The sequence below is a fragment of the Hemibagrus wyckioides genome, linkage group LG21 (genome assembly GCF_019097595.1).
Source record: "Hemibagrus wyckioides isolate EC202008001 linkage group LG21, SWU_Hwy_1.0, whole genome shotgun sequence".
In the NCBI taxonomy this organism is placed as follows: Eukaryota; Metazoa; Chordata; class Actinopteri; order Siluriformes; family Bagridae; genus Hemibagrus; species Hemibagrus wyckioides.
The window spans coordinates 12,233,447-12,256,597 of NC_080730.1; the positions used below are offsets into that span (position 1 = coordinate 12,233,447).

Genomic DNA, 23,151 nt, shown 5'->3' on the forward strand with positions numbered 1-23,151 from the left:
AGACCTTACCACATAGATAAATTGTAAGAGCACCATCTATAGCAAATTCTGCAAACATTTTTTCTTTTAAATAGAGGATTTTTCTGTTTAACAGAATCATTATTTACAATGTTTGCTATAAATGGGACTTATACCACTTTTACAGAACTTAATAAGGCTGTCTTTCTCAGCAGAGTAAATGGTTACCATGTCTTCAGCAATAGGAAATGCCACCACATGAATACTTTCAACAGTGGATCTTCTTTTATTATGGGACAGCATTAAAAAATGTTTCACCTAATGTTGAGTTAAAATTAAAATTTGAAATCTTGAAGCACCTTATTCACACTGGATGCACAGGCAGACCGAAGCAGCACAGATGCAGTATGTAAGCAAAGTGCACTCACTGTGTTTCCATACTGGCATCAATTGTATGACAACTGAACCATGCCTTCTGCACTGCAGATAAAGAAAGTTTACATTACTTTTATTTTAAAATGCAAACTGTATTGAAGTTGATGCACGTAGGAGGAAAAACTTCAATAGGCTTTTTTACATAACTATTGATGTAATTTATTTATTCACATTGCTTTCGTTCTCTTTGTTTTCTGTGTAGTGTCATTACTAAACAGAAGAAAGGCCATCTTGTTTTATCCGGTGCTAAGCTTAAGAAGAAAGAAGAGACACAGTCTTTGGGTTCATACCAGTCATGCCTGTTACATGCTTTTATTTTATTGACTGCCAGCATTTTCTGTGGTGATGTTATAGTGTTCACCCACCCATAAATAGTGTATCAGCATTTACCATACTATGTATATGTAGTTTGTATGATAAAAATAAGCTTTAATTTGAGGTAGACTTGAACTTGAATATTGACTTGAAAAGTGAACAGTTGAAAAGGAAGCTATAACAACTTCATAAGTTACCCAACTAAATGTCTTAATTTACATAAAAATAAAGTAAAAAAAAGTTCGGCTTTTCACCAGGCAACACTATCATGAATACAGCAACAAGTTGAGCAGGCTTGTAGCCTATGAGTTCAAAAAAGAGCGAACTGATCATACAATAAAATGTATATCCAATACAAAAGATCACAAAATAAAATATGTGCTGCAATCAAGTTCTCTATCCTTGACTTACACTACTCACAAAAAGTTAAGGATATTTGGCTTTTAGGTGAAATTTATAGAAAATGTAAAAGGTTCACGCTACAGTGATATTATATCATGAAAGTAGGGCATTTAAATAGAAGCATGCAATGGTGATTTCCTCATCTCACACAATTTATTGAAACAAAAGCCAACAACAGTGGTGGGTATACCATAACAAAAAATGTCAATGTCTCAATAATTTGTCATGTGCCCTTGACCATCAATTACAGCTTGACAACAAGCAGCTTGCTGTTCACGAGTCGACTTATTGTCTGCTGAGGCTTGGCATTCCATTCTTCTTGAAGGGTGGCCCTCAGGTCATTGAGGTACTGGGGTGCATGGTTACAAGCCTCTACACGGCGACTCAGCTGATCCCATAGGTTTTCTATGGGATTCAGGTCTGGAGAAAGTGCAGGCCACTCCATCTGAGGTACCCCAGCCTCCAGCAGCCGTTCCCTAATGATGCGACCTCGATGAGCTGGAGCATTGTCATCCAGGAAGATGAAATTAGGCCTGTGTTGTTCAGGCAGGGGTACAATGACTGGATTAATGATGTTATTCAAGTAGTATTGGCTTATCACTGTACCATTCACAAGATGTATGGCAGTTCTGTATTGAGTAGACACACCTGCCCAGACTGTAACACCACCACAACAGTGGCTGATGCATAGCGCTCTCCTTGACGTCTCCAACATCGTTGGCGGCCATCATTTCTGCTCAACGTGAATTGACTTTCATCAGAGAACAGCACTGAGGCCCACTGGTCCCTCGGCCAGCATAAATGCTCCTTAGCCTGGTGGTGTGGTCAGGTACCCTTGCAGGTCGTCTAGCACACAGACCACGCAGATGTAAACGGTTTCGAATGGTCTGACGTGACACTTGGGTGCCTCTCACCTCCCTTAAATGTGCCTGGAGTTATGTTATATATATATATATATATATATATATATATATATACACACACATACATACATACACACACACACACACACATACATACACACACACACACACACACACACATACATATACTATATTGCCAAAAGTATTCGCTCACCTGCCTTGACTCGCATATGAACTTAAGTGACATCCCATTCCTAATCCATAGGGTTCAATATGACGTCGGTCCACCCTTTGCAGCTATGACAGCTTCAACTCTTCTGGGAAGGCTGTCCACAAGGTTTAGGAGTGTGTTTATGGGAATTTTTGACCATTCTTCCAGAAGCGCATTTGTGAGGTCACACACTGATGTTGGACGAGAAGGCCTGGCTCTCAGTCTCCGCTCTAATTCATCCCAAAGGTGTTCTATCGGGTTGAGGTCAGGACTCTGTGCAGGCCAGTCAAGTTCATCCTCACCAGACTCTGTCATCCATGTCTTTATGGACCTTGCTTTGTGCACTGGTGCACAGTCATGTTGGAAGAGGAAGGGGCCAGCTCCAAACTGTTCCCACAAAGTTGGGAGCATGGAATTGTCCAAAATGTCTTGGTATGCTGAAGCATTCAGAGTTCCTTTCACTGGAACTAAAGGGCCAAGCCCAGCTCCTGAAAAACAACCCCACACCATAATCCCCCCTCCACCAAACTGTACACTTGGCACAATGCAGTCAGACAAGTACCGTTCTCCTGGCAACCGCCAAACCCAGACTCGTCCATCAGATTGCCAGATGGAGAAGCGCGATTCCTCACTACAGAGAACGCGTCTCCACTGCTCTAGAGTCCAGTGGTGACGTGCTTTACACCACTGCATCCGACGCTTTGCATTGCGCTTGGTGATGTATGGCTTGGATGCAGCTGCTCGGCCATGGAAACCCATTCCATGAAGCTCTCTGCGCACTGTTCTTGAGCTAATCTGAAGGCCACATGAAGTTTGGAGGTCTGTAGCGATTGACTGCAGAAAGTTGGCGACCTCTTCGCACTATGCGCCTCAGCATCCGCTGACCCCGCTCCGTCAGTTTACGTGGCCTACCACTTCGTGGCTGAGTTGCTGTCGTTCCCAAACACTTCCACGTTCTTATAATACAGCTGACAGTTGACTGTGGAATATTTAGGAGCGAGGAAATTTCACGACTGGATTTGTTGCACAGGTGGCATCCTATCACAGTTCCACGCTGGAATTCACTGAGCTCCTGAGAGCGACCCATTCTTTCACAAATGTTTGTAAAAACAGTCTGCATGCCTAGGTGCTTGATTTTATACACCCGTGGCCATGGAAGTGATTGGAACACCTGATTCTGATTATTTGGATGGGTGAGCGAATACTTTTGGCAATATAGTGTATATATACATATACATATATACACACACACACACACACGCACATTTAGAATGTACTAATTTATCCATAATGAGCAAGTTAGAGGTGATGGTGGCAAGGGAAAAACTCTGTCTGAAGAAACAAAGAAACCTGTAGAGGAACCATACTCAAAAAGGGAAGTCCACTAGGGGACACCAGTTATAATATTTGTAAAGATTTAAAAATTAAAAAAAAAGATTTTGTAAAGAAAAGAAAAAAAAAAAAGAATAATTTATAATTATAGTAATATATGATCACAAAGGTTTAAATATATACCAGAAAATTCATTTAGTAGTAGCCTGAATTCTGCAGACCTTTAAGAATGTTTGTTAGAATTCAAATAAATGTCTTGTGCTTCACACAATATCTACACATATGTTGCACAACACATGGTAGGCCAGTTCAGACTGCTCTTGACCACTGCAACTTGGCAATGATTAGTCTTTACTGAATCTTTACATTTTAAATCTTTAAACAGAAAATGGCTGCAGTGTAGATTTCATAAATTCCCAGAAAGGAAAATTCATTTTAATGTGCCATTTGAAATTCAGTTGAAATATCTGCTTTGGTGCCAGAGTAATGGGGACGTGAATGTTTTCTTTTGTTAAATCGTATACTGCCCTCAAGTGGCCAAATTTCATGAAACTTGGTGCATATCCACTATTGCGAATACCAACAAAGTGTACAAAATTTGGTATCATGCCAACAAAGCACTCCTAATTGATATGATTCACTTCCTGTTTTGGTGTCTTTACCATGGAAGTTTGTTGGATACAGTGGATGAGTCAGTTAACTTCATTATGATTCACGGTTTAAAAGTTATGAGCAGAAATGTTCTTAGAAATTTGGCCTGTTAGTGGTGCTACAGGGATTGATGCATTGACTCCAAATTTGGAAGCTGAATACCTTGCACTGTGTGCTACGAGTGTACCAGATTCCACTATAATCGACCTAAGGTTTCTATGGTCACCCATAGTGGTGCAACAGATCACAAAAATCATGGTTCGGATAACATTACAGTTTTTGAGTCACAGATCGGATCATTTTTCGGATCAGCAAAAAAAGGGGAGGAAACAAATTTAATTTGCTTTCCATTTATTACAAGAACGTTACAGCAAGGAACTTTTGGTTTTAACAAAAATAACCTAGCGCTCCAACATGTCATATGTGGAATTCCATCTTGTTGTGACATCGTGTATGAGCTTGTGGGCTGGTAGCTGTAGTCTCATTTCTTGCTTGGTCTTAAGCACATGATCTGCTGTTGTACTTCTGTGGAAGAAGGAAACCACCTTCCAAATCCTCCCAAGGAGGTGATCCATCTGGTTCACTGAGATTCTCCTTTGGCATGCTAAATTTATCACATGTGCAAAGCAAGATATCTGCAGCCCCAGTCCAGCTTCCGTCACTGCATTTACTTGGTTTCTGGCATTATATGTGGTGACTGGGATATTGCTTCATGCATTGTGCCTCTTTAACTTCCACTCTGCTACTGCTTCTATCAGTACCTGCGCTAGTTTTTCTGTGTGTGACTCTAGTAGAGGGGGCGTGTCGTGATGTAGTAAGCAGTCACAGTTACGTGGCTTTCTGTAGACCTTAATGTCCACCCGTCAGTGGTGATCTCAATAGTGGACGCATCTGATACGTCCGTGACGATTATGTTTTTTTTCCTGTTCGTAAAGTTCAGGCACGATCTTCACGCTGAAGTGGGAGCATGAGGGTATTTTGTAGCATGGCTCAAGCACTTTCAACATGTTTTTAAATCCTTTGTTTCCCACAACAGAGTATGGCCTCATGTCTGCCACGGTAAACATCCCGATAGATTTGGTAATCCGCATGGATCACGGATCAACTGCGATCCGTTGTACCCCTAGTCTCCCATAGAAAAACTTTGAAAAAAATAATACTAAGATGGCTGAGAAACAAAATGGCTGACACACAGGTTTCATGCATTTCCAGTTCACAAATCACTTGCTTTTGATCCAAAGTTATATGCATAACATGTATATTTTTTCAGGTGCCAAATTTAAATACAATACAGTTCTCTTAATAAAACAAAGAAAAAGCAATCAATAAATAGGTGTGTGTGGGGGGGGTTGTTTCAGGGTTAAATTTTTCATTAATTCCTTTCATGGTCATACAGTATTTCCAGTGGTGGGCCGTGCATTTCACTCCTAGGCCTTCACTGGTGTCCTTCCTGAATTAATCCACCTCTATACCATCATGACGCCACAGCAATAGATACTAACCAACTGTTAAATAACAAAGTAAAAAAGAAATTAGGCTACAGCATTTAACACCTCACAAGGAATAGTAATTTTATTACGGTTACTTTTCTCAAAAAAGATATTCTTGATGCCGTATGCAGCAAACTGCAATCTCTGGAGGACGCAGCAACCGAAATGAGATGCAGCGAATATAGAAACAATGTATATGTGCGGTTTGCTGCCTCTGACTACTCCAATTATCCAATCAAAGGATGGGAAATTGCTGACGTAATCGTATGCCTGCTAGATGGCCCCAGTGACACCAACTCGAAATCTGATTGGTTAATGTAACAATTTCATTGCCACTTATTTTAAGCTACAGGCACCTGCACTATTGATTCTGAAGGCCTTAAGGCACATTTCACTCCAGACTTTCACCCCAGTCTCTCGAATCCAGTGTGGGTGCAGGTGAAGGGCAAGATGCTCTTGAGATTTTTCAGAAATTGAGCAGTTCAGCCAGGAAGGTGTTGGTTTTCACCAAATTAACTTTTTAACGTAATATTCGTACAAAATTGTTTGAGTTATAACACTACTGGAATTGAACTTTCTGAATTGGTCAAGTACAGGCTTATATCAGCATTTAATGAGATTCTGTTTTCTATTTTTCAATATAAATAGCAGAAATCACTCTATTGGTACTTATTGCCTTAACAATGGTCCTTATTTAAATCAAACTTTTTTAGAAAGCATGCTATTCACACAAATTTGTGTGCTGCGATACACTGGATTTAATCCATCCAGTACATGTGTCACCAAAATTTAATTTCTTCAGGACTGAGAATAGATATGGAGACTCAATCCTGTTCCATGTTTATTCTGGGTCCAGTGATAGTACTAATGCTGGTTTATTGTATAAAGATGCATGGTCAGTTATATTTAAAAACCTCAGAATGTTGTTGGAGGCTTTTCAATGCCTTTAAATGTCAGACTAAGCAGGATTAAAAAGCTGTGGCAGCAAATCATCTAGTCTATGTGCACTTAATTTTGATGTTATACTGAGGTCAACTGGAAGTAATAAACAGAATGAGATGCATTCTGCGGCATCTTTTTCTTTCTTTTATATCAGTGATATTACAGCAGTCTTCATTAATTTAGGCAGAGTTACACAATCAAAAGAATTTGTAATCATGGGCGTAAACAGGGGCTCAATTTGAGACCAGAAGGATTTATTTAAATGTATCCAGGCCTGTAGCTTTTTTGTGTATATGGGTGATTCTCACGAAACCATTGAAACATCATGGCACTAATGATTTTAAATATAAAATGTGTAATTTAGTAATATAAAAAAGCATCAGAATAAAGACTGTTCTCTGCCTTGCACAATGTACAATTTCAACATGAGAATTAATTATTTTTCTATTTTACTGCATTTTCTGCTGAAATTCTCATTACCACAATGCGTCCGGCTGTGTTTGAATGTGTGTTATGTTGTAATTTAAACAAATTAACATAAAATTTTTTAGAAAAAAATAAATGGATGTTCTACTAGATTATTCTAGATGACAAAAAAATAATTTACTGAATATTCATGTATAATAACAATGAAAAAGTAGGAAAATGATGTGTCCATGCCTGATTCACTTCCTGATGCATCCTCCACAACATTTTTTAAGGACTGTCTAAACATTCATACAGAATGTAAATAAAGTTTGATTATGAATGATAGAGCACATGGGGCAGTTACTTCAAGATGGCAACCAGGTAAGATCATCTCTTTATATCTTTCCATTTAAATGTTAAATATTCTATTGTCAGAAGTTAACACGACTTTTTGATTATCATTACCAAAACAGGAAGTTTTCTACATTTCAAACATTTTTAGATTTACAATTTTTTTATGAAAATGTACTTTATTAAGGTCTAATTATATGCACTGAGAAAAAATTAGTAAAGCCATCATGGCTTCTCTATTGTTAACAAAACATCCTGAGGCACCTCATCCCCCGCAACACCATTCTCATATACCGCAACCATTTAAGCCCAGTTGCAGTAAAGAGAACTTATGTTTCGGGAATAAGAATTTAAGCATATTGTTTATGACTTTCAAATATCTCTTATGAATTTAATATTAAATATTAAATATTTAAACTGTTGATATTTTGCTGTATGATTTGTTTCATTGTAGATAGTCAGGAAGTGAGAAAAATAACTTTAGCAAAGGCCAGGTTGACAAAGTTCAGGGAAAAATTATACAGCAACCCAGAACTGCTGGAGGAGTACAGAAGGAAGGAGAGAGAGAGGTTAAGTTTGGAGATGTTACAGCAGGTGTAATTAGCAAAAAAAACTATAGTGTTAAGAAATGTACATGACATACACACACACACCCACCCCATAAGCCACTACTATAACAGGACTTTGGTGCTGGATTGAGTGTACTGTTCATACTATGAGAAATTCCCGCCACTCTAAGGCAGGTAGGTTGTGTGATTCTTAAGGTGACAGCAGCCTAATAAATTTGCTGCATTCGGTCATTAATTTTAATTAAAAACAAACTTCAGTAGTTTAAATTGTTAATAATTTTGTTATAATATAGTAATAATTTAATTACATAATAAACAGTTATTTGTTCTTCTGTTTGTCATTTGTTCATTTTTTTTTATTTTCTTGTTTACTATATTTTTCAATTCATTTCAAAGACTAAAATTAAGCTCTACCCCACCCCACAACTACAGGCCCAGTATAGAACACACACACATACACAGAGAGAGAGAGAGAGAGAGAGAGAGAGAAAGCATCAAGTCTATACTATATGATGATGTATACATAAAATGTTTTTTCCCCCAAGTTAGAGACATGCTAATTTAATTTAATGCTTTCTTTCCACTTCCAGATATCCAAAACGAAAACAAACTGGCAAAATAAAGAAAACTGAAGAGCTGACTAAGAAGCAACATGAAAAGAAAAAAAAAGACAGTGGTCAGTTATTTTTTAGTGCCATGGTAAAATGGTTCATGTTTTTTTAGGTACACATTGAAATGTTGCCCTGTTTCTTCCTGTTTTAATGTTTTTCTTATTTTTTATTTTTTTGGCTTTTGTATTTTTGAAGCACTACACAATAAAACTGTTTTGAACTTGAATGCATGATTGTGCAAATATTATCTGTTTTTTTATTCCTCATTATCTCAGACGAGTATACTAGTCTCAGTATAAATCTCAGACTAGTATACTTATCATTACCGAAATAATTAACCACATTTCTGAAACCTATATATCATTACCACAACAGATGTTTATTAGATGTTAATTTAAATAATAGAAATATAGTACTTTGATTTTAAATGCATGTGCAGAATCTACAAATTATGTTCTTTCAGGTTTGTCACGTCATTTTGAAAAAATGTCAGGTTTCATCGAAATATAAAAAAAAAATTGGTGTAAACTGTGAAAGGTGTTGCGGTAATGAGAGAAATCAATCAAAATTTTAAAAAAACTTAAGTTAAAAATAAATATTATTTCAGAACTTCAAGTAACTGTGCATGATTAATATCCATTTTTAAAAATGTGAAAATGTATTTGTTTTTCTAATAATGTTGATGTTTTTAGACTGTTGCGGTAATGAGATTTTTTAGGACTTATTTTGGAAATGAGGTGGTAAAAAAGGTCAAAAAGGTGGTAAATGGTAAACAAAAGTTTTTAAATTAATGTTCACAAATACTCCAGACTTTGTTGCTAATGTCTGAAAAAATAAAAGTTAATTTAAGCATTTTTAAAATTTTCATGTTTGAAATTTTTAAAACCAAGATTTTGTGAGAATCACCCATATACACTACTCACAAAAAGTTAAAGATATTCAGCTTTCGGATGAAATTTCAGAATGCACCTAAAATGCACTATAACCTTTACAGGTGAACTTAATTTGACCTTCTCTACACTTTTGAATGCACATGTCCAACTGTTCAGTGTTTCAGTACTTTTTGCATAACTTGCTGTTCTGTTGGTGTTTGATCGATGAATCAACCAACAAATGTTCTGGTTCAATTAGAATTGGTATTTAAACAGACCTCATCATGATGCTGTTCACATTTTGACATCATGAGACCAAGACGACACCTAACAATTGATCAACAGTACCTCGCCATTGCAAGGCTTCAAACAGCATGTTCTCAGAGGGAAGTAGCCACTGAGCTTAGAGTGTCATCAGCAGGTTGCGACAGAGATACAGAGAGACTGGAAGAGTCACAGAAAGGCATAGAAGTGGACGGCCTTTGGCCACATCCCACGTTGATGACCGCTTCACTGTGAACAGTGCCCTGCAGAACCAGATGATGAATGCCACTCAACTCCAGGCACATTTAAGGGAGGTGAGAGGCACCCAAGTGTCATGTCAGACCATTCGAAACCATTTACATCAGCAGGGTCTAGACGACCTGCAAGGGTACCTGACCACACCACCAGGCTAAGGAGCATTTATGCTGGCCGAGGGACCAGTGGGCCTCAGTGCTGTTCTCTGATGAAAGTCGTTTCACGTTGAGCAGAAACGATGGCTGCCAACGATGTTGGAGACGTCAAGGAGAGTGCTATGCATCAGCCACTGTTGTCACCAGACGAGCCTTTGGTGGTGGTGGTGGTGTTACAGTCTGGGCAGGTGTGTCTACTCAATACAGAACTGCCCTACATCTTGTGAATAGTACAGTGACAAGCCAATACTACCTGAATAACATCATTAATCCAGTCATTGCGCCCTGCCTGAACAACACAGGCCTAATTTCATCTTCATGGACGACAATGCTCCAGCTCATCGAGGTCGCATCATTAGGGAATGGCTGCTGGAGGCTGGGGTACCTCAAATGGAGTGGCCTGCACTTTCTCCAGCCCTGAATCCCATAGAAAACCTATGGGATCAGCCGAGTCGCCGTGCAGACGCTCGTAACCCTGCACCCCAGAACCTCAATGACCTGAGGGCCACCCTTCAAGAAGAGTGGAATGCCATGCCTCAGCAGACAATAAGTCAACTTGTAAACAGCATGAGACATCGTTGTCAAGTTGTAATTGATGGTCAAGGGCACATGACAAATTATTGAGACACCACTGTTGTTGGCTTTTGTTTCAATAAATTGTTTGAGATGAGAAAATCACCATTGCATGCTTCTACTTAAATGCCCTACTTTGATGATATAATATCACTGTAGCGTGAACTTTTTACATTTTCCATAAATTTCACTATTTCACCCAAAAGCCAAATATCCTTAACTTTTTGTGAGTAGTGCATATATATATATATATATTTATTTATATATGCACTACTCACAAAAAGTTAAGGATATTTGGCTTTGGCTTGTATTATGTAGCCTTCCACAGTAAAATCTAAAGTGAAATTTGTTAAGGAATGTGAGTAACATGAAAGAACCCAAAAGCCAAATATCCTTAACTTTTTGTGAGTAGTGCATATGCATGTAGTGCATATACATATAGGTGCTAATGGTCTGCATAGGCACTCTGACCTATACGCAACAAGCGACGATTCACTTTATACAGCAATTTGTGCTACAGTAGCTCTTCTGTTGGATAAGACCAGACAGACTTGCCTTTGCTGCACACACACATTAATGGCGGCCATGGGGTCATTGCCTGGGTCACTGATTTTCATTCCTTGGATCACTTTTGTCAGGTACTAGCCAATGCATAATTGGAACACCCCACAAAACCTTCTGCTATCTATCACAATTTAACCCTTGTCAAAGTCACGCAGATACTTACATTTGTTAAATTTTTTTTGCTCCCACTAGGATCAAGTTCAAAAACTGACTGTTCTTCTGGTCACTAGTATATCCCATCCAATAATCAATGTTTTTCATTTCACCTGTTAGTGGTTTTAATTTCCTTTAATATCCTTTCCATTAGACTTCCGGTTGGTGCGGCGGACTTCCGGTTGGTGCGGCGCCATGTAAAGACGTAGAGTTGCTGAGCTCCTCACGAGGAACTTCAAATTTCGTTTATATTGCTCTTATCTATAGGCATTATTGTGCTAAAGCTGCATTTGTTGGATATTAAGTGCCCAACAGTCCTGCTGTTTCGGACTAAATTTGGCTTTTGAAGCAAGATGAATAAGACCCGGAGCAACCGCAAAGAGGTAGTGCTGTTGTTAGCCATCATGCTAATGTTAGCCCCAAACTGCATGAGGCTTCAAATAAAGAAACGGTCTCAGCGAGTGACAACAGCGCGGTTCTTCAAGTAATTAGTTCATTGAAAGTGGACTTGATTTCAAAAATCGAAGAAAAGGCCGCTGCTCAATCAAATGAACTCTGCATTCAAATCGACCAGCTACGGACGGAGTTACGCAGTGCCATTGAGCACGTTAGTGTCAGAATGGAAGCAGCGGAGAAGCGGGTGACCGGACTGGAGTCTGCCTTGGGAGGCCATTCGGACTCTATTACTACACTGGAAAAGGAGTTCAATGTCATGAAAAAGGAGCTGGCCCTGCTGAGAGAACGAAGTGAAGATCTCGAGGCGAGGTCTCGCCGTTCAAATCTTCGCATTACGGGAGTTAAAGAGGGGCGAGAGCACGGTGAACGTATGACTGATTTTGTAGCTGGCCTCCTGAAAGATGCCCTGAACCTTGAAAAGGCTCCACTTTTGGATCGGGCCCATCGCACTCTTCGCAGCAAACCAATTAACGACAATGAACCGCCGCGCACTTTTCTGGTGAAATGTCACTATTTCTCTGAAAAAGAGCACATCTTGAAGAAAGCCGTGGAAATGAAGACAATCACCACAACCCACGGAGATCGACTACGGGTCCTTCCTGATTTCACCCAGTCAGTGAGCAAGCAACGTGCAGCTTTCAACGAGGCGAGGAGTTTACTTCGCGGCTGTGAGGGCATTCTTTTCGGGCTGAGATATCCTGCAATCTTACGAATCACGACACATGACGGGCAGGAGAACAGCTTCAAGGACGCGGGAAAAGCTAAAGAATTCATCCTGAAGTACATTAAGTGCAAAGATAAGTGATGACCGCGCGCATACCAACGGCTAGCGACTGCTCGGGCAGCAGGACGACAGTGTAAACTTACGATCACATCATTCGGACCGGTAATATGGAGGATATCAAAACGAAACTATAAAGGGCCGCATGCTTAGACTCCACTGAAAAACAGTGCGTGCTACGGATTTAAATTTAGAGGTTCTGGCCAGCAGATGGACAGTAATCTTTAGCCACTAAAGACTGAATAATTGTTTCCCTGGTCCTGTTTTAAATGATTTCCCTGGTCCTCTTTTAATTTTCATTGTAATATATGTTCATTATTGTTATTTCTGAGGTTCAGTTTGTGCCAGCTAATTGTTGAATTAATGTAAGAGCTGTATAGTATGTTATCCAAGTGAGGGCTCACATGGTAAGCTATTTAGGAGTGGGAACAGAGCTTGCAGGTTCATACGCAAGGGTTTAATACTATGTTTTTTTCCTGTTGTTAGTCGTTCTACACGGTGTGAGTTTATGTATCCGAAGTTTATGTATGTTATAAACCCCCCCCCTTTTTTTTACTCACCCCCCCCTCTTCCTCTCTTCAAGGGGTCCCTCTGGTGGTACTGTTGAGAACTCTTTACGATGGCCTTCAGTAACATAAGCGGAGCAGAGACAAGTCTTGTCAGTTGGAACGTGCGGGGGCTTAATCACTCAGTAAAATGAAACCAGGTTTTCACACATCTTAATAATTTGAAATCTGATATAGTATATTTGCAAGAGACCCATCTGCTGAAAAGAGACCACCCTAAACTACACAGAGGAGGCTTCACGCAGATATTCCATTCTAATTTTAATAGCAAATGCAGGGGAGTTGCCGTGTTAATACATAAGAATGTACAGTTTGTTGAGGAGGCAACTGTGCGGGACAAAAATGGTAGATACGTGATAATCCAGGGTAAACTTTTTAATATGCCTGTGGTTCTGGCCAATGTTTACGCACCTAACTGGGACAACGTACGATTTTTCAGTGACTTATTTTCACTTCTGCCTAGCTTAGACACATATAACCTAATTTTAGGAGGGGATTTGAATTGTGTCCTACACCCAGTTTTGGACCGCTCTAGCTCTAAAACTATTATGGCAAGTAAGTCAGCGCAGTGTATTAACTCCTTTCTCCAGACGTATGGTGTAAGTGACCCCTGGAGATTTAAGTATCCATCATCCAAGCAGTTCTCCTTCTACTCACCGGTACACCAAACTTATTCCAGGATCGACTATTTTTTCCTGGACAGGAAGCTCTTATACTCTGAAATCGTATGTGAGGGGACAAATTATTTCATATCAAGCAGGTGTAAATAAAAAGAAATCAAAGCGGATTACAGAAATTATGAATAAAATAAATACGATCGATCAGTCGCAGTTAACGTCGCCCTCCAAGGAACTGCAAAAGGAAAGACTCCTGCTTCAAGCTGAATTTGACTCTCTGACCAGCGAGCACGCAGAAGATCTGCACTTGAGGTCACGCCAGATTCATTATGAACATGGCGAGCGAGCTGGCAGGCTTTTGTGTTATCAGTTGAAAAATCTGCAGCAGCTGGTTTTATAACAGCAATCAGAAACAGGATTGGCAATACTGTTACTGATCAACAGGGAATTAATGATCAGTTTAAACTTTTCTATGAAACTCTTTACAGTTCTGAGTGACACTGATCGAATAGAGGATTTTTATAATAATCTAGAATTGCCATCCCTCGAGGATTCAGATAAATCTATTTTAGAAGGTAATATAACTGTGTTCGAGATTTGTAATGCAATCAAGAAACTAAAATCTGGAAAAGCTCCAGGTCGTGATGGCTATCCGGCCGAGTTTTACAAAAAGTTCTCTGCCAAGTTAGCACCTTTGTTGTGTAAAGTATTTGAGGAGGCCCTTGTTTCAAATTCTCTTCCTCTATCCATGACACAGGCTGTTATATCGGTCCTTCTTAAAAAGGATAAGGATCCATTTAAGTGTGAATCTTATCGTCCAATCAGTTTACTCTGCTGTGATTATAAGACCCTGGCTAAAGTGTTGGCAATCAGAATCGAACCGATCATGAGAAAGGTAATTCATCCAGATCAAACTGGTTTTATTACTGGTAGGCAGCTTTCTTACAATCTTCATCGCTTATTTAATGTTATCTATTCACATAAAAATAATATAAATCCAGAGATCTTAATATCTTTAGATGCCCACAAAGAATTTGATAGAATTGAATATGCTTATCTACTTACAACACTTAGAAGGTTTGGCTTTGGCCCCATGTTCTGTTCTTGGATCAAAATTCTATATACTAGGCCCCAAGCATCCATTCGAACAAATAATATAATTTCTAAGTGCTTTCCTCTCTCTAGAGGGACAAGGCAGGGTTGCCCTCTCTCCCCCCTGCTCTTTGCTATTGCCATTGAGCCTCTCGCAATCCTGTTGAGGAATACAGAGGGCTTGCCTGGTATACTCAGGGAGGGATATGAGCATAAGGTGCTGCTTTATGCAGACGATCAGCTCCTCTTCCTGTCTAATCCAGATTCCTCTATACCAAAGGCTCTTACAATTCTCATATTTTGGAAATATTTCAGGATATAAAATTAATTTAACAAAGAGTCTTCTTTTCCCTATTAATCAAAGTGCACAACAAATGTCTTTCCAATCCTTTCCATTCTCAGTAAGCTCTGATAAATTTCTCTATCTAGGTGTGAATGTAACACGCAAATATAATGATTTGTTTAATAATAACTTCAAATCAGCACTGGACAAAGCTAAGCGAGACGTGGCACGGTGGTCAAATCTACCTCTATCTTTAGCCGGGAAGATTAACTCCATTAAAATGACAATACTACCAAGATTCTTGTTTTTATTTCAGACCATGCCTGTTTTCATTCCCAAATCATTTTTCAGAGATCTAAATAACTGTATTTCCATGTTTCTTTGGAATAAGAAAATTCCACGCATAAGAAAAGAATATCTGGAAAGGAAGAAGGAGGAGGGTGGATTGGCAATGCCAATTTTTTTATATTACTACTGGGCAGCCAACCTACATAAATTGATTTTCTGGCTTTCTGATATGTCAAGTGATGAAGCCCCACTCTGGTTGCTGATGGAGCAACACACATGTAATCCAGTATCTCTACGTTCACTGCTATGTGCTCCAGTCCCAGTCAGCAAACATTACTCTACAAATAACCCAATTATCTGTGGATCACTCAGAATATGGTCACAGCTCAGACGTCACTTTAATAGTAAACAAGCGTTACCTTCTGCCCCTATTCTTTTGAATCCTTTGTTCCCTCCTTCCCTTATAGATTCGACATTTCAATTGTGGTTCAGAAATGGAATAAGCTGTGTTAAAGACCTTTTCAAAGACGGCATATTTATTTCATTCCAACAGCTAAGAACAGACTTTGAGATCCCTCAGTCTAATTTTTTTAGATACTTACAGGTCCGTAGTTTCATTAAGAAACATTTCTCTCCTTCCTTGAACCGGCCAGAAGGGGGCTGGATAGATGAGTTGTTAAATATGGACCCCTTGCAAAGGGGTATGATGTCCATTTTATATGAGATCATTCAAAGAACTGCCTCCCCATCTCTGGATCATATAAGAAGGCAATGAGGGGAGGAACTGGGAATGGAGATATCGGATACAGCCTGGCAGTGTGCAATAGAGTTGGTACACTCATCTTCTGTATGTATCAGACACGGACTTTTACAATTTAAGGTGCTTCATAGGCTTCATTTGTCTAGGAGCAAGCTGGCTAAAATGTATCCAGGGTTGGACTCATCTTGCCCCAGATGTGGTTTGGAACCGGCAGATCCAAGTCATATGTTCTGGGGATGCCCCAGATTAAAAAATTTCTGGATAGACATCTTCGCAACATACTCATCTATCTGTAATATAGATATAGACCCTAATCCCCTGACTTCCATTTTCGGTGTAGTATCGGAAGAAATGCGCCTATCAGCTAATCAGTTAGAAATTATTGCCTTTTCCTCATTATTGGCTAGACGCCTGATTGTTTTCAGCTGGAAAAAGGTGAGGCCACCATCTCACAAACACTGGGTATTGGAGGTGTTGTCTTATCTTAAACTTGAGCATCTTAAGTACACCGTCCGAGGCTGCTCTGTGAAATTCTATAGGGTCTGGCAGCCCTTCTTATCCTACATTGCATCATCATGAGCCGTTCCATAAATGAACATAATTGACCCCCCCCCCAACCCCCCTTTTCTTTTTTTCTTGGAATTATCTATTTATTTATTTACTTATTATTTATTTATTTATTTTTCTCTCTCTTTCCCCTCTCCCTCTTAAGGGGTGTGTGTTTGTAGTTGTGGTTTGTTGTGGAATATGTGTTCTAAGCAGAATGTCATATGTTTGCAGGGTTGTGATTCTTGTGCAATATTGAAAATCAATAAAAACATTTGAATAATAATAATATCCTTTCCATTAAATTAGATCCGATCCGATTTACCTTTGTCATTGTGCAGAGTACAAGTATAAGGCCAATGAAATACAGTGAGCATCTAGCCATAATTGCAAATAGTAAGGTATTTATATAAACAGATGTATTTGTGTAAATACACTAAAGACTGTGCAAAATTACAAGGTATAGAAGCACACAAAAAGTATAAACACAAAGAGTGCATTAAATATATATAGATATTGTACATACTGCATATGTATATGGCCAGCAAATACAACCATACTTGTACGCCACTGAAGTATATGGTCATGTATGATCCACCGTGGCAGTGGTTCTGAAATGGCACCGTTCTTTTAGCACCAACACAATTTTGAGGTGAGGAGCAGTTTTCTGTTTGCATGTGGTGGTGTGTGTGCCACTGTCACAATACCTCATCAGTATTTCTAATACCTCATTCTGTATAATGTACACTCTGTGTATATATTTCTTCATTTGCATCTTGCATTCATTGGCCATATACTAAAGAATACATGATCATATACTTCAATGGCCATATGCTTGTATTCACTGGCCATATACATATGTAGTATATACACCTCAAGACAGCAAGAGAGTTTGTGAGGCAGGACAAAAAACACAACAACGGTTAGCAGTCCAATCAGGAGCACCATAGAAACTCCTCACCCTTGAGGGAGGAGAACAAGGCTCAGCAGGGATAGGGAGGTAAGACTCCACCAAGGACAGGCTTGACAATGCTCCCTTGTGACTGCTGAGCCTTCACCACTATTCTGGTTCTGCCTTGCTATAGCCCAGAACCACCTGATCACCACCCTCACCAGCTTTAGCCTCCCAGTACTGCTCCTGAACCTGCACTGAAAAACACTGCACCCCCCCCCTGCACTTTGCATTTTTATAACACTCAATATAAGAGCACAATTTCCCTGTCCCCCAAATCCTGAGAGTTTGTGTTCTGCCTCGCTGCAACAAGTGACAAACTGGAGGAGAGTGTGAGCATGAGCACAGAACTGTCAGCACTGAAAAGTGTCTCCCACACCACCACCATTCCTGTCCCCAACCGACAGTGCGTCCTGAACAAAATGATGGAAATCACTGACATGGAAAAGTTTCTCTATATGTTCAAGCGCACCATGGCCCGTGAAGGTGGGCCAACCTCCTTGCTTCCTTTCTGTCCAGGGAAGCCCAGCACACCTATCAGACACACTTTCCAGAGGAAGCTTCCGACTACAATACAGTGAAGAGCAAGATCCTCGTGCACAGTGGCGGTGGCTGGTGGAGTTTCAAAATAGATCACAACAAACTGGTTTCAACCAGAAACCCTCAGTCCCACTGAAGTGGCCACAGACCGTTTCTACAAGTACTGCTGCCTAAAGAACGCAAAGCTACCAGCCTAAACGGGACCCACAACCCCAAATGCTGGACGTTCTCGAGTGTGAACTAGTGATGATGGTGTGGGGCAGGGGAGAAAGACTGGAACATCAACACGGCCCTTGCCAACCCAAAGCCTACTGCCGCTCAGAGCCAGACACGTCTGAGCAGAGGAAAAGACCAGAAAGCCGCCGGTCTGCATGGCACAGGAAGCCAAAGCCTCCTCTCCAATTTTTTAAATCAGACCATTCCACTTTCCCCTTCACTATGTTCTAAGATACATTTCAAACAAAACAAAATTGTTTGTAGGAAAACATGTTTTAAGGTTACTCTAGAATCTACTGTAATATACATTCCTTTTTGAATAATAATAATTTACATATCCCAGCTCTCACCACCAAAGGGTGATCAAATCAGATCAGGACCTGTGAACTAGGTGACAGTTGGGGGGCCAACTCTGGGGGTCGTTCTCCTATTCAGTGCTTTGTTTAAGAGTATCACCTCTAGGCTTTTGCATTATCATACCAGGGAGTTGACACCTGTGAGGTCCACCTCCCCCTGGGAGTTTTTATCACCTCTAGACTTTTGTATTTGCAGTGTGTTCTGATCTCCAATAAAACATTCCTGCTGAACACTACTTCCACGTCCCCGGTCTGCTTCGGTGAATTCACAACATGGTCTTATAGTGATCACTGTTACACTACAGCAAGCAGTGACTATCGTTCTACAGGCTGCACTGGGAAACTTTGACCATGTCATGGTCCATCTGTTTCCTGCATACAGGCAAAAGTTAAAACTTTCGGAACCGGTTGTGAGGACATCAAAACAATGGACTAGGGAGGCTGTACAAAAGCTTCTCTGAGGATATCAAAATCACAGTTAATTAAATAGAATCAGGTTTAAAGCATCACAGTACAAGTTTAGTAAGGTGGTGAGAGAAGCTAAACAGCTGTACTATGAGAAATTACAACAGCAGTTTTCAGCCCATGACTCGGTTTCTGTCTGAAATGGGCTCAGATCACAAACTGCAAACCTAAAGACCCCCCCCCACACACACACACACACAAACACTCTGCTGTCAAAAGAGTGGAGATGGTTGCAGAGACTTTAGGAAGAACCCCGCATTACGTACACCTATAATACCATGTGACTTCAATACTTATTTCACAATATTTCATTTACTGGATCTTCACCCAGGATGTCAAAGGGGTAGTAAGATTCTGGCTGACCCCTCTTACCCTAGATTTCTTTCAGGTTATGCAAACTTTAACTGTATAAAATTTCACTGATGAGTGAAATATTTGGCATGCTAAATATCTAGACCTGTCGGCGACTCAAAATCCTGCAGTGTGAAAGGAGTTCTAACTGAAAAATACCTCAGCAATGACCTACAACAATATCAGCAAGCATGGCTTCAGTTGGAGCACAATATTAGAGTTTATTAGAGTTTACAGGTTTTTATCAGAAAAATGTCAAATATAGTTATAGCAGAATAAATAAGCTTAACAATAGCATCAAACAGAAACATTTACTTGACCAGCAGCACATTGCAAACTTATTCATTTGTCCAATTATGCAGAACGCACAATCCTTTTTCCCCGCACAGACCAATTGGATGTGGGACTTTTGCATGGTACCATTTCCAGTCTCGCGCGAGAACCCTGATCTCACATGTGATCTTGCGTTATTTCCTTATTATTTCTTATGTATGTTCGGTTGGTTTGGTACAGTTTGGTTTGGACCAGACATATTTGTCGGGCCTATAGTGAAAAGTACAACATCCCCACTGTAAAGCACGATGGTGTCTCATGTTTTGGGGCTGCCAGTATTTTCTGATAACATGCTGCATTCATCTTGCCATGAATTTTGACTAACTTCCCTGTGCCACTGGATTATTTTTCATGTACGTTCAGTTGGTTTGGTGCATTTTGCGGACCAGACAGAGTTGTCGGGCCTATAGTGAAAAGTACACCATCCCCACTGTAAAGCACGGTGGTGTATCTCTTATGTTTTGGGGCTTCCCAGTGGCACAAGGAAGTTAGTCAAAATTCATGGCAAGATGAATGCAGCATGTTATCAGAAAATACTGGCAGACAACTTGCATACTACAGCACGAAAGCTGCGCATGGGATGCTCTTGGATGTTCCAACGTGACAATGATCCAAAGCACAAGACCAAGTTGACCCTCCAATGGCTACAGCAAAAAAGGTAAAGGTTCTGGAGTGGCCATCACAGTCTCCTGACCTCAATATCACTGAGCCACTTTGGGGAGATCTCAGACATGCAGTTTGTGCAAGACAACCAAAAAATTTACAGGAACTGGAGGCATTTTGCCAAGAAGAACGGGCAGCTATACCACCTGAGAGAATTAAGGACCTCATGCATGATCATTACAAAAGACTGCATGCGATTATTGATGCTAAGGGGGACAATACACGATATTAAGAACTAAAGGTATGTTGATGTTTGGGCCATTCTGTTATACCTTACATATGAACTTGAGTCCTGTAGGAAATAAAATAGGTTTGTTTTGCCTTCTCACTCATGTTTTCTTTGAAAAAAATGGTACATGTCTTGCAGATTCTCCCAAGGTATGCAAACATTTGAGCACAACTGTATATATGTTTTTACAGAAGTGTGTGCCAATACAATCAGCTTTAAAGTTTTAAAAATGGCTGTATTCTACTGTTTCAAAAATAGATATAGGGAATAGATAGACTCAAAATTTGACAAAATGTTATCATTTAACAATTTCATGATTGACAGGGGGATGACAGCATTTTGTATAGTTATCTTTAACAGTATACCTCTAAATTTTATAAGCCTTTTATTAAATGTATCTGAGTTCCACGGGCAGTTCACGTCCATAACATTTCAGAGGTTAATTTTTAAATTTTCTTTGATTAAAAGAAAGTCCAGGAACGTCGCATGCACACTCTAAAAATAGCTCACTGAAAGTTCTAATGAGCAGGTATCGCAGTTTGGCAGGTATTTGCACAATCAGCGATTAAACGCCAGAAGCAGCAACAGATGACTTTAATGTCAATATGGATGAAAAGCGTTGGTTGATTCAGTAATACTAGAAAAACTAAAACTAACTAACAAAAACAAAAATTAGCCCAGGCCAAGATAATCATATTTACTGTCTACACCTGTTGATGAACTGAGCATTTGACTGAGCTAATGTTAACATACACTGTTGGTGCTAGGTAACTTCAGATTGTTAGCTAAATATTTAATGTAGATTAGAACATTCTGTGTACCATGAAAACGAGTTGGCTTTAAACCGCACATTTTCTGTCAGCAATGTATGACAAGCAGACTCTGGATGCTAGTTTAATGTTAAACTCAATATGAACATAACTCAGTCGTTTTCATATCAGAGGACAGATGGGGTGGATAGTTAGGACACATGGATGGTTAGGAGATGGGATTGAATGGATAGATGGAAGACAGTGAAAAATTTCTTTATATTTAAGTTACTTTTTTTTTTTTTATGTTTGGGAGATTGTGTGACAATCTTGCATCCTGTGTACCAAATTAGTAGTGTATCTATTGTGTTATCAATTTTCCCATCCTTTTGGATTAACAGAAATAAGAATTACAGATCCTTACTTCCTACCCTGCTATAATACAGTGTTGGATGCATAAAAATGATCTACTTTAATAATTAAGTTGTGCTGCACAGAAAATTAGCACCAGGAATGTAAATATTTTAATTTGTTCATTAACTAAGGGTGATTGTTTATGCATGAAAGACAATTACTAAAGTAATGATCAACAGTTTATATAATTACATATTAATTTTGCTGCTGACTATCTGTAGCAATTGTAATTGATATTACAAAATAGTGATTCAACACTCAAGTCTTGGTGATCGGCCCTTATTAAACAATAAAGTAAGACATCTTTTTTATTTACCTATTTTAGTAGCCTGCTCTTCTTTTTGGAAGAATTTATCATTATAATCAACTTAATTATTTAATTATGTCTCTAAATGTATGTAAATGCTGGAAATGGGATTTAAATCGAAAACACCCCCCACCCCACCCCTCAACCAAAGTTACACCCTTGGTTAGAACCAGACACCATGTAATCTTTATGTATGCAGATTATCTGAAAATACCTTTGATGATGGTCGTAACGGTATTGTTTGTGATCATAGACTCCGCCAACGTCGACCACAATATCACACCTGGCCAGCTCTACAGGATCACGAGTCCGAATTATTTCAGCATCCTTGCAGGGAAAAAAATAACATTAAACGGCATCACATTTACTGCTTGTACAATTGGTAAACTTGGAATATATTTATGAAGCTATTTAAACAGCGATTCTTCTCATTGTTTATTACATAAGTTTCAGTAACTACTAATAAGTTAACCTTGTACTCTGGTAGCTGACGTAGAAGATAGCATGCCAAAACTTCATCACAGTGAAAAGTACCGTTGTGTGTGCCAATTTTAGCAGAAGACATTTTTTATTAAGCAACGTTTTTGCTTGAATCTATATGTAGCCCCTGAATTTTAAGGATGTGAGATTCCTTTTGCAGCCGTCTAAACTGGATTTTGATAGTACTAACGAACTACGCCTTCAAAAACGAAGAGATGTGAGAAAGTATATGAAAACAATTCAGCCCTAGATCCCAAAGCTAGTAGTAGTAGTAGTAGTAGTAGGAGGCTTCTTCGTCGTCGTCTTCTTCGTCGTCCTCTTCTTCTTCTTGTT

The 23,151-nt window shown here is 39.4% G+C and overlaps 1 protein-coding gene across 2 annotated transcripts in view; it reads right to left on the reverse strand.

Annotated features, from left to right (window-relative positions):
* The window catches only part of myg1 (myg1 exonuclease), a 56,933-nt gene extending 33,782 nt beyond the window's left edge, over positions 1-23,151 (reverse strand). Inside the window, exons 1-2 of one of the 2 annotated variants that reach the window (XM_058373364.1) lie at positions 22,811-23,151; positions 22,553-22,665 (exon numbers count right to left, since the gene is read on the reverse strand). In XM_058373364.1, coding sequence (XP_058229347.1) covers positions 22,553-22,665; positions 22,811-22,903 — 206 coding nt within the window. In that variant the 5' untranslated portion in view covers positions 22,904-23,151. The remainder of the gene's footprint in view (positions 1-22,552; positions 22,666-22,810) is intronic. The other variant, XM_058373363.1, reaches the window with a different exon arrangement.